General features: G+C 34.9%; 1 protein-coding gene across 4 annotated transcripts in view; it reads right to left on the reverse strand.

Annotated features, from left to right (window-relative positions):
* LOC110032198 overlaps positions 1–13,212 on the reverse strand; it is a 67,700-nt gene that overhangs the window by 13,439 nt on the left and 41,049 nt on the right. For all 4 annotated transcript variants that reach the window (XM_020735746.1, XM_020735748.1, XM_020735747.1 and 1 more), the window contains exon 11: positions 10,008–10,211. In XM_020735746.1, coding sequence (XP_020591405.1) covers positions 10,008–10,211 — 204 coding nt within the window. The remainder of the gene's footprint in view (positions 1–10,007; positions 10,212–13,212) is intronic.

The raw sequence follows: 13,212 nt of genomic DNA on the forward strand, positions 1-13,212 counted from the left end.
GTTTTTTATATTGTTGACCTTTCTCTTATGTTGCAGTCATCATTGTTGCTTACTGTTTGCATGTTCTTGTTTTGATTCTATTGAAGAGTCGTCTTGTATTTGCTTTGAAGTTCAACAATAATACTTATTGTTTGTTTATGGTTTGAGTTAGCTCCTATATCACTTACTGAGTCCAATCCCTCGGTTCTCACAAATTCTTCAGAAACAAAGAAATGTGATTTTCTAATATCAAATAAAATTTTAACCAATTCATTCTGGATAGATATGATGCCTATAATTACGAGGATATAAACGTTTAGTATAAAATAAAGATTTTGTAAATCTAATTCAAAAGAGACCTAAAATGACATTAGGTGAATTTATTACATCATGTCGAGTCAGTGCTTAAACCTGAAACTGCACATCTTGACAGGTCTAACTATAAGATAGAGTTGATTCTATCGACTTGTTTGTCTGTCTGCCAAAACTCCATTGGGAGGTGGAGCACCAACTCTAGAGTTTAGAGAAGGCCTTTGGACCAAGTTAAGGTGTAATTTCTCCATTTGTCCTTGCTAATGGCACCAAATCCACGAGTTGGTGCCCAACATACATTCTCCTCTATGAGCCTTTCCAATCATGGCACATACCATAACATTGTTGGTACTGTTATTGCCACTGACATTGCCACAGTTGTTGGATTTAGACTTCTTCCAACTAAACTGCCTAGACTGAACAAGTTGAATGGTCGGCTTAGATCTGGACCTCTCATCTCTCTCTCTCTTGAAAATCTCTATACTTCTGCATATCCAACACATCACTTTATCCTCGCTCTCTCCACCGGGACTGAGTAATCTTCGATGCCCAATGGATTAAAAGTTGTCTGACAACATCCTTTAATCCAAACAAGAAGTGATACTTTTCTTCTGCATTGGGAATTAACTATGGTGCATATCTAGACAACATCGTGAACTCAGCTTCATTGCATGATAGAGCAATCACCTAGAACCAGCCTAATGAATATGACATAAATATGCCTCTTGGCTGAGAGAAGAAAAAATCAATTGCCAAAGTACTTCAAGAAATCCTCCCACTAGATAAAATTATTGGGTCATCCCCCTAAACCTTTCTTGTAGTCGTCATTGTGAACACCTCTCTGTTTCTCCCTCAAAGGAAATGTGGCCAATATGACCCCTCTCTTGTAGATATTATATATTGTGAACAATCATTTCAATCAACAGCAGCTAGTTCTCAACTTTCACGGGAGAGCACCTTAAAAGAGAGGCAATCTCATATACTCGAACAGCTTCAAAAATTTATCCATAGGCACCCACTACCATTGGGTTGGCTTTGAAAAACTTAAATTAGTCATATCACTGCAGCCATCATATGAGTAAATACGTTCATAAGGAGACTAGCACCACGAGATAGGGGATTAGGGCTGTCAAAATGGCTCGTTGCTCGAGAACAGCTCGTGTTCGGCTTGCTGAGAAACTCGTGTTCGGCTCGTTCGCAGAGTTAACAAGCCGAACACGAACATCAGATTAATAATCACTTATAAGTATTAATTAAGAAAATAGAATAAAAATAATTAAATTAGATTCAAATTACGTTTTAATATAAACAATAATTTTTAAATTTTACCCCAATCATTAACATGTTATGGCTATCTGATTAGGGTTGTCAAAACAACTCTTTGTTCGTGAACGGCTCGTGTTCGGCTAGCTAAGCAAACGAGTCGAACAAAAAGAGCCGAACAGAATCTGAGCCTGGGCTCGCTCGTGTTCGGCTCGTTTACACCCCTATAGGGATCAACAAGTGTGGTGGTGTCAGATGATGTTGTTTTGTAACTTTAGCCACTTTAGTATTCTCATCAGCATCCTCCTAATTTATATCAATAGCCTTGCGAAGCAAAAAGAAAATTTCAATTGATTCATCAATTATCAGAAAAGCTATTTAGTTGTCATGATAACAATTAACGAATTTTCTTAATGACTCTTAGTATGATTACTTTCCTACTAGCCTGACTTCGATACAACTCTTGTCACGACCTAGTCTGGGAGCTTAGAATACCAAAACGAGAATGAATTGTCGAACGAAGAAAGACTTATCTAAACATTTTCATCTGCTAAACAAAAGTCATGCAAAACTTGAAAAATCATTCGATTTCACAGAACATTAATTTGCATATTCATTCTGGTTTAAAATTTTACAACAATAAGGAAAGTAAAATTAAATTGTTGTACCTATCTCTCTGGGCTCTTGATGCCTATAAACATACTTTCTAAGATCAATCAACTTCAAAGAAATTTTCTCTGTAAAATATTAGCAAGTGAAGGTATGAGTTAAACCATTCAATGAGTAAAATATTTTTAAACTACGCTATTTCACATTTTAAAAAAAATTTGTAATAATAAGACAGTAAGCAATAAAAGGAAGATAGTGAAGAAATTAATGTTTTGGTTACTATTATTTATTTCAATTATAATATCCTTCAATGGATATCACAGTCTAAATGCTTTTACAAAACCTAGAAAAAAGTATGAAACAATTTCTATTTTTATTCCCATCTTACGTGTATGGGCACAGGCATATTGCATCATCTATAAATACTATTTGGGACTCCACATACGCATATGCATATATCATATTTGAAAAAGCATAAATTTTTTTTTAAAGCATTTAAAATAGTAAAAATAGTTGTAAATGATTTCATAAATAAAAAACTACTTTAAATAAAAACATATTTACCACTTGTTCAACACATCCCATTGTCATTTCCTCAAATCAACTTAATCCTTTGGTTTACCTATAATAGGACATTGACTTTGAGTAACCTCTATTCATTTGTGTCCTCCTTTCATTTTAATTCTAATTTTACTATTTTTATTTTTATTATTAAATACATTTATTCAAAATTTATCTAATTAAGTAGCTATTTGCAATTTTATATGAAAATATATATCGTATCGGATAATAATATATCACAATTCAATAATTTAACTTTCGATTTTTTTATGAAATGGTTTTCCTAAACATCTTTTAGCATGCTTAAATTAGAAGAAACTTATTTAGGCTTTTAAAGTAGGGTTCCTAATACTTTTTACTTAGCTTAACACCAATAAATTAGGAAAAAAATCATTTAAATAATGAAATTGGACTTCATACCAAAATTTTCTTCCCCATAACAAGGGCATTTACAGATTTAACTTTTTCTCCAAATACCCTAAATTTTTTTAGGAATTAGAAATTAAGGTTTTCTTAATTTCAATCTAATTTAGCTAGTAATAAATTTCTCTAGTATAATGAATAAGAAATAATTAGAAACCAAAATATTAGATTTGGATTTCTTACATAAGCCGGAAAGTCTTCCCTTCTTATTGTATTGCACTATATTTGTGCTTGAAGTATATAGGACTAAATCGAGCTCCCTCGAACGTGGAAATTGTCGCATGATAGGGGAAAACCTCGGCTTTCCCCTTCTCCCTCATGAGGAAGCAGATTTGCCTCTCGCACGCTCGATCAAGCATCACCTGCAAGGGGGAATAGTCGCTATGAGCAGCTTGTGTGGATAAGTGCTCCATCGAGCATCAATCACACGTAAGAAGAGTTTTTGCAATCGCTCAAGCTCCGGTGCGTTCGATTCATGCGAAAATGGAGAAACGAGGGTGTCCCACCCTAGAGCACAGAGAGAACCTTACGCAAGTGGTTGTGAAATTTTTTGCACTTTTTCTCCCGTTCTTTGCTTTCCCTTACAACCACACATAGGCGTGCACAAAGAAGGCTTGACTAGTCACTTCTCCATTGCTCTCTCTCTCTGGGAGAGAGAGAGCAATAGAGAAGTGACTATATATATAGCTCTCCCTGTTCTCACATTCAATTCAAATGAGAGGAAACGAGGGGATAAGCCTTCAATTTAGCTCCCGTGGACAACGGAAGCATAGTTTGAATAACACATGTGAAGCAGGTGTCTTAACCAGGTAAATGGAACATTTTTTTAGGTTGATTAAAATTAAGAAATACTATTATATGTGGCACTTGTGATGGTTAAGGATGATAGTGTTGTCAACAATGACTAGATTAAGAGAGTGAAAACCAAGTTCAATGCATCACTATTCCTTGATGTTTTCACCTCGTATCAACTAGCACCCCAATATTATCATATAGAAATGAGATCTTTGTGAAACCACATGACCGGAGCTAGCTAAGGAACTAAGTTCACTTAGATTAGGCTATCCCCATCTAGGCCCCTCCATAGTTACTATGTTATGATCACCTCCATCAACTTAACAGGTATACTTCTTCTCAAGTTATGTGGGAGGCATTACACTATGATTAATTATTTGGTACTTTGTATGATTAATATGCTAGAAATATAAAACCAAAGTCCACTTGATTAAACCAAAACAAATTCCAACATGCATGAAAAATGTGGTAGAGACAATTTATGTTAACTAACCTAAAATGTACCCAATTATTTGAGTTGGACATAACTCAGAAAATAAAATAAATAAAAATAAGCCTTGAGTTTTTATTTAAAACTCGAATAGTTAAGTCATTGCTTTAAGGTTAACTCGTACTTGACGTGACAACTTAAAGCAATCCTTTTTTATTTAAATTGACTCAAATCTTATGGGGATTTACCTAAACTCAAATTTTGTGTTGGTTCAAATCAAGATTTTGTGTTAAATCCAATACCGACACCCACACACCTACGATAATTATAGTTGACCACTACAGCATATTCAATAGTTTTCTTCATTTGACAGACTACAACTACTCATTTTTATGTGTTTGGGCTTAAATCCCAACAGTTATTCCATATGACATGAAATCAACAATTATTTTCATTACTTACCATGACATCTCTTCATCATATAACAATTCGTTGCACATATGATCCATTTGTCCCTTCTAATTAATATTAGAACATGATATATGTAACAATTTTCCAAAAAAGTTTTATCTAACACTATCTCATCAAATGTCACAACTATTAAATAACCTTCTATCCTTCTTAAAATAGTTCTCAGGATCTCGATATGGACGTATTAAAGTTGGACATATTTATTATCTCACTGGCGCTATTTTCATTGTCTTATCCCCTACTATTTCCCTTATCAATGTCATTGCCATCTAGTCACCCTCCATCTTGCCTTTTTCCAAGCTTTACTCATATATCATTAGCTATTTCAAATTTTAAAAAATGAAAGTTTTGAATATGGAAAAAATCATTGTGTTCCCTTCCCAAGTCATCCACTTCACATAAAAATGCACCTTCAAACTTGATACACTCAAATATCTGAAGAACAAGTCCCATATGCCAACATTTGAGTTTTAGTTATTTTATTTCTTTAGGTGAAGACCATAACATGATTGCTACTTATTGAAGCATCAGTCAAAAGTCATCTCTATATTTAAGCTATTCTATCAAGAAAGTAACATATAATTTTTCACTCAAATTACAACCATTCATGCCAATAATTCTCTTGAATATATGCAATATCTATTTTACTCTCAATATACTGATAAACGTATTATCCATCAAGTGACAAATCTATATATACCCCAACAAATTAGAGCAAGCATCTTCGATACTGCTCATGCTATAATGCTTTAAATTGTTATTGATGGTGCTAATCCAATATCATTATTATTCCCACATGTTTCTTTTCCAACATACACCAATAATTAATTGATTTTGTTTGATTTGTCCCCTATCTTCAATTAGGTCATGACAAGCTCTTACCTTGCAACATTCGATGCATTTATAGCATCATACTCAAAATTTAGCTTAGTATAACACCATTCTTTCAGATAAAATATAAAAGCTGATTGTTCCCTGACTTCCCAAATCCCAAGCATACGAACTTCATTAAAGAATGTGAAGCTGAAGGGGGTGTTTGGTAGCGCACTTTTAATAGGATTTAAGATTGGATTTAACTTAAATCCATCCAAACGATAAAAAAATGAAAGTTAAATCCGACGCTCTCGTAAATCTGATTTTCTCTCTATTTTGCCGTGAATACCGGATTTACTAAATACAAACATTCGTCGATTTAACGGATATCCTCACCCGTGGCTCCCTCTTTGATCCTTCCTCCGAAACTCTTCTTCTCTGCTTCCGTCCTTCTTCCTCCTTCCTCAATTCCTAAGAAGTTGGTATTATATTTATATGAATCATTGATGGTAGACTCCTGTCAAATGAAGTTCATAGAGAAACATTCTATGTTATCAAAATGGCTAGACATGTTTCCATAAGGAGTGATTCACCTTCCATCATATTCTTTATTTGATTTGCAAATCTGATGCCCAAATATGAAATTGTAAGTCGGACATGCTATCTTACATGTTGATGGTAGTCTTCCAAATTGTTAAAAACTTTTGATTTATTCATTTATTCTTCTTCAGCTTCTTATGACAGGTTACCATTTTGGACATCACCGATGTGATAGAACTAGTATATCTTCTAGGTTGAGATAAGCTAGCATTAATGGAATGTCTACAAACTCACAATTTGGATTCAAATATGCTTGAACATGCTTTTCTTTTCAGTACAAGCGCGGATACCAGAAAATCCTAAATAGGTTAACAATTTCATAATTCTTTTCGACATGCATTAACGCGGGGCTCATGGGGAACCGAACCGACTGGTTCGCTTGGAGGGGAGCCCCATCGCCCCCTCGTTCCTTCTGCGTCCTTTCCTTTTTTTCCCCTTCCTTTGTTTTTCCTTTGTTCCTCTTTTTATTTTCCTTCCTAGACCCTTTCCTAATTTAAATCATTTCCTAAAACCCTAAATCCTGATCTTATTCTCCTCCCTTAATTTAAACATTTCCTAAAATTCTAAGATTTAGATTTTATTTTTATTCCTTTCTTAATTTAATTGTTTGCTAGAATTGGATCAAGTCTCTTATAAATAGGAGTTGATGTGTCTAGATTTAGGGGTCTTGACTTTGACATCTGAATTCAATTTTATCTGAATGATTTCCCTCTTGAGGGTGTATCCGACGACGAGGAAGGTGCTCTGGCTGTAACCCCGTCCGAGGAGATGTTTATCTTTGTCGTTCCGACAACTAGCTGCAGTCCTACAGCTCGCCGACGTTCCAACCCTTCCAGCAATCTAGTCGGCAGCTTCCCTGCCTCCCACTCCTCCTGCAGCCTCCCTGCAAGTTACCCCAGCCCTATTGTTCTCCTAGACCGCCAGTTTACATGCAGCCTCCCTCCAGGTTGTTGCCCTTCCCACTCCTCTCCTAAGGTGTCACCACTCCTCCTGCAGCCTCCCTTCAAGTTACTGTAGCCCTGTTGCTCTCCCAGATCAACGACAGCTCCCTGCAGCTTCCCTGCAAGCCTTCGCAGCACCTGGCGCCTCCACCACAGCATGTCGCATTCCTCTCTCTAGTGTCGATCTGCTGCCGCCTCCCTCCAAGCAAGTCGTAGCCAACCTTAGGCCACCCCAAGTGCCTCCGACAGCTGCAGACTCTCCTCCTGCAACCCACAGCCTCTACTCCTCACCTTTGGTTGCCACCCTTGCCTCGGTTCCTCGGCTTCGGCTATCACCCTTGCCTCGGTTCCTCAGCTTCAGCCGCCACCCTTTCTTGAGTTTCTCAGCTTCGACCCGCCACCCTTGCCTCCGCTCCTCGGCTTTGGCTAGCATGCTTGCCGCCCTTGTTTTAACTTCGATATCACACATTTTCTCATCTTCATTTTGCACTATATTTTCTTTTATTTCATTTTTTTAGTGGAATCGGAGAAGGAGAGGCCACAGAGAGGCCACCCTTGTTAACTCTCTTTTTTGGATGACAATATATAACACTATACGACTATGTAAATTCCCCTTTCTTGTACTTCCTTTCCAGTTAATCTTTGGAAATATAACAATTTTCAATAAAGTTGCTAATCACCTAATGGAATGTCCAATAATTAGAATAATTAGTTCAATCACCTAATGGAATGTCCAATAATTAGAATAATTAGTTCGATATGCCTCTTTAGGTCATTTGGATTATGGCAATTCAAACCTTACTTTAAATGCTTATCGAAAAAATTTAATCAAGCTCTCTTTGGAATGCATATTCATTATTCAATTTTTAAAAAAATGGGATAGTTTGACCACTAATCCCCATTGTTTTTTTGAACCAATTTTTTAAAAGATGGAATAATTTGACCACTAATTCCCATCGTTTTTTTTTTAACACTGTCCTCCACCAAGGGAGGTCTATGTCTTATCATTCCCTACAAGTATCAGCATTGGTTGATGTTTATGGTTAACCAACTCTGTTTTTTCATCTTTGTAAGCAGTTTGTTTTCTTCCATCAATAATGTAGATTATCAGCTTTTCTTTATCACTACCCTTGAAATTCATATTTTAGTTCTAATTATGTAATACGTTTTGATTCTATTCAATTCTTTGGATGCGATTTGCATATTATTTTGAGTGCTCATTAATTTCATTTTATAATTTGTGTTTTTATGTTATAGGTATAAACTGCCATTTACGTTCATTAAGTTAAAAGTCCTATTGCTAAAAATTCAAGCAACCTCTTGTTGTCACCCTTGCACATGGGCATCCATAGAGAGTGTGAACATGCTCACCATGCCAAGAAAGACATTTACGAGTAGAGTTTAGAGCACCATGATCAAATGTTCTACTCCCATCAAACCAAGATGGGTGTGTAAGAATGTTTATATACCTACAACATAAAAATATACGATAAGTCTGGTGGGTCTCTATCTTCTACTCTCAGGGCACCAAGAAAAGCATGCATGAGTATGTGAGTATTCTCTTCACTAAGCCAAATAAAAAAATTGTATGGACATTTACCTGCACAAGAAAATATGAAAGCAAGATAATTTCTCCTTGCAAGCATGAACAATATATGCGTGTGCTTAAATGTCGTGGCAAACTTTACTTATTTTTGTGTTCTATTTGTGTGCATAAGGTGTGTTGAGGCAAGTAGGTAATGACAACAGTGCACACAAATTTTTCTTTCTTTTTTTTGCCTTTTCCTTTTTATGTCCACCCTACCTAGAAAGAGAAATTGAAGTAAGACAGCGAGAAAGAATTAGAGAGGGAGAATAATAGAAAGGGAGATTTAGGAGAAAGGAAGAAGTAGAACAAGGTCGACGCAATGAAAGTTGTCAATGGAGGCATAGCCGAAGACAAAGTCGAAAGGGGTTATCGACAATCGGATTTAAGAAAAATTTAACTTAATTTAAGCCAAAAAATAGAAATGACAACTTTAAATCCTAATAAATCTCAAAATGTTGTTCTCCTTCGTTTTACCTTAAACTCCAAATTTATTAAATATTAACTCTATGTGGATTTAACTTGCATCCTCCAAAATCTCATGGACTACTCTTCCTTTTCACTTGTTGTTGGACCAGCCAAGCCTTCTCCTACGAGCTCAAGTTGCTACTTTTCCAAGCAAGCACCGTGACTTTTCCCTTCTTCACGTGCAGCAAGCCCCGCCAAAGCCTTCACCCATGTGCTCCCGCTACAACTTCCTTGCCTCTATTGTCGTTGAGAATTCCAGGGAGCTTTCATAGGAGCGGTTGCAAACAAGACAAGAAATGCGAGACAAACAAAACTTCGAGAGCATACAATTGACAAGGATGGGCCCTTTATTTTGGATTTTTTATTGAGACCATCATACGACAAATGTAAAAATCAGAAGTACACCTGACTTTAGAAGTTACAATGATATTTTCATCAATGGGAAAATTGAAAAAAAATAGTAATCTCTCTTTCACCGAATTAGCAAAAGAAGGCAAAAAGAATTGCTTGAATAGCAAAAGTTTCGGATAATAATTATGGAGGGCATTTCGTTAGGAATTGCTAGTATTATATGAGAATAAATTTTAATGGTAGGTTAATAAAATGTCGAATTTGATGATTCTCTGCATAATAAACCTCAACTATAAGCAGAAACAACATTTGGTGACCATGCCAACCATCCTACGAATTGGCAATTTTTCATCAAGAGTGTTAATTAAAAAATAAAGAAAAAGCAACAAGAGAGCTGACACCTTACCCTCTGCATAATTTTGATTCCTAGATCAACTTCCCATCTTTGGGACCATTTCTGCGGCTTTCTTGCCTTCTGTTCTCTCTCCCAAGTCCAACCCCATGCATCCGCAATAGTATACATATCTGATACATCAAAAATTTTTCTCTCTCTCATTTCTTTAAACGCTTCATGCAAATCCTCTGGGAACCAGTCTTCATCATCATCATTCTACATTCAAATAAGAGATTACAAATATTTACTTATTTGCCCTCTCACCATTTTAAACCCAAAAACACAAATCAAAAAACGAGTAAAAAATACATTCTAGAATTAATACTCTTCATAATTTGCAAAGTTGAATGCTAATAGAAATATGGAACTAAGTATGGTCATACACATCCCGAGACTCGTAGCTAAATGATAGAAAAATGTAACAAAATCAAAAGATATACACCAGATGCATAGAAAAAAAAAAGAGATATACAAAAACGGACATTAATAAATAAAAAGGAAAAATCAGATCTTAAAACATGCCTGGAACATTAGGGCCCACTAAACATCAGCTCACCAAGACGCTAGGCTCAAAAAAATTGTATGCTACCACCTTACAAACCCAACCTTTAAGGATTCAGGAGAATGGTTGATAAAATATTGCAAGCTCAATTGCTCAGTTAAGCAAAATGTTCTTTTAAATGAAAAAGTATTTTGTTCAAGCGAAATAATATTTTGTTGTCATATTCACTTCAAAACTCGACAAATTATGAGAGAATGTATACAACAGTATAGAGTATAAAATATTAAAATACAACACCACCATATACATATAACTTCCCAAACAAGTTATCTTACTATGCTAACATCCTCCCTAAAGCTAGAGGATGCATATTAATAAGATACAGATTGTTATATAGTATGGGAAAAAAGAAAAAAAGTAGTCCAGAATACTTGGCATCCATATTAGCAAATCTATTCCACTAGTAGTACAAGTGTGGATCCTCTTTAATAAGACAGCATTGTTGATAAAATAAAAGTCAACTTTGATATGATCCTTTAGGATAGATAGAATTGCTAGCAATAAAGATTAGAACTTGATTATCACAATTTAAAATCATAGATTATACAAAAGAAAAGTTTAATTCTCATAAAAGAGTTTGTATCCACATCAATTCACAGAAAAAGTACATCATTTACTACTTTAATACTAAATCAGAGGGTGTGTGTCATTCCTTACATGCATGAGATCTCTAATGGGGATCATAAAGGCACGTCTCATGTGAGGTTAGCACTTCGTGAACTGAGATAATCTTAAATTTATCACTCTAGGTAAACTAATGAAGATTAGCTTGTTTACACAAAAGGCCAAACTGATAGTCCACAACAAATAAACAGTTTAGTATCACTAGAAATTTTTTTTTTTTTTTTTTTTTTTTTTCTTTTAACTACAACGATTCTCTTATATATTTAAAATTTTATTATTTTCATGTCATTTTAATTTTTTAACATTTTTACTTAATTTACCAACATTTTTAACAAATTTCATGATCGAATATTTGATTCCAATTCAATGGTAATAAGTCTTATATATTACACCTTGAGAGAAGAATTTAAAATCGCTCTTTTAAGGCAAATCTTATTAACTCCGATCATTGTAGCATAGATGATTAGATTTATTAAGTCGGGCTTACAACACAACCCTATAGACAAGACACCTAGCCGGAAAGAATGCATATAATCTTGTAGTTTAGATTTGAGTTTGAAAGAGAGTAACTAAGTATAACAAAACTACACACTTATTGGAGCGAGAAAACCTTGAATTCATCTCATTCATATTTTTTTAAATCCGCACAACATTATCCGACTTTAGGTTCAGAAATTTAGTATGATTGTCCAAGGATAAGAGAATAAAATTACTTTCAGCAGTTTGATGTGCCATGGATGACTTTCTAAAAAGTTACTCATCTCGTGACGTGGGATAGTGGTTCAATTTTCTTTATAAATACAAAGACAGTCTTTTGACATATATAAGGGTTCAGATGGGAAATCATCCATATGAATGCATCACCCTTAAAAAACGCATGTGATTTAGCAATTTGGGTTAATTATTGACACCAATTTGTTAGCTGACATACTTTGATTTGCGCATTTGTTCACAATAATCTAACCTAGAATCCATTAAGTATGTTCAAAGAAGCACAATTTGACTTTACTTAAATGGGCCCTGCAAAGAATCATTCTTCGATCTATAAATACGAACCTACCTTAGTTTAATTTTATTTCAATTTCAGTTCATCAACTATATTATTGAGCATTCTAACTATTCCGGAGAGTTAATAGTATAATTAGTAAGTTCCATGCTCATAGTTTTCAAGATCACTCTAAGTCTCTTAGAAGTCCAATTTAAGTTTTAATTTTATGTTTGGTTATGATTAGCTTCAATTCATTTGACACAATTTATATCTATTAAGTCATATCACTACAAATTATGGCAGTTCATCAACATCTCTCCACATAGGGGACAACCATATAGAGTCTATGTCTATCCATTGTGCCAATAAAAGTATAAAAGTGATGTCTAAGAGACCACGGAGGTCTTATAACTCACCAATAGGGTCTGAGTACGCACATGAAAATTTTGCAAACATAATTTTTCTAGCACACAAAAAAGGCACATACATACGCTTATTGTTTTCCAACCCGAGACTCTCTTATCATGCTAAGAAAGTCACATATGAACTTTTTGTCCAAGATGCTCGGTAAATTGCATTGTTATCTAAGAGTTCAAAGGAATTGACAATAAGAACGAAAAGAGGGTTTTACGGGTAAATTTCATTTTCTGTTTAAAGCGGTAGAAGAAAGAAATAGAGCACAGTAATCAGCTACTGAAGTGTTGACCTCACTTTTGGTTGAGGTCTAGAAACTTCTTTAGTAGCCTAGGTCTAGCCATAAGACTTTCCTATTGACTAGTTTTAGAAAATTAGAAGAGGTACCCCACCATTAGAAATTCAAAACTCTTCTTTTTACTCAACTTGAAATTCCACATATTGATCTTAACCTCTAGCATTTAGTAGGTAAGATCATTATAAGAGAATTCAAGAAGAGTTCCTATATGATTACTTGGCTTTAGGGTCGACCCTGGGTGTTGACTTGGAACTAGGGTACACCATATCTTCACAATATATTAATCCATGGTTCATTTAGAATGGATATCTATCCAATTCTATGTGAAATG

Source organism: Phalaenopsis equestris, unplaced genomic scaffold, assembly GCF_001263595.1.
Source record: "Phalaenopsis equestris unplaced genomic scaffold, ASM126359v1 Scaffold000885, whole genome shotgun sequence".
NCBI lineage: Eukaryota > Viridiplantae > Streptophyta > Magnoliopsida > Asparagales > Orchidaceae > Phalaenopsis > Phalaenopsis equestris.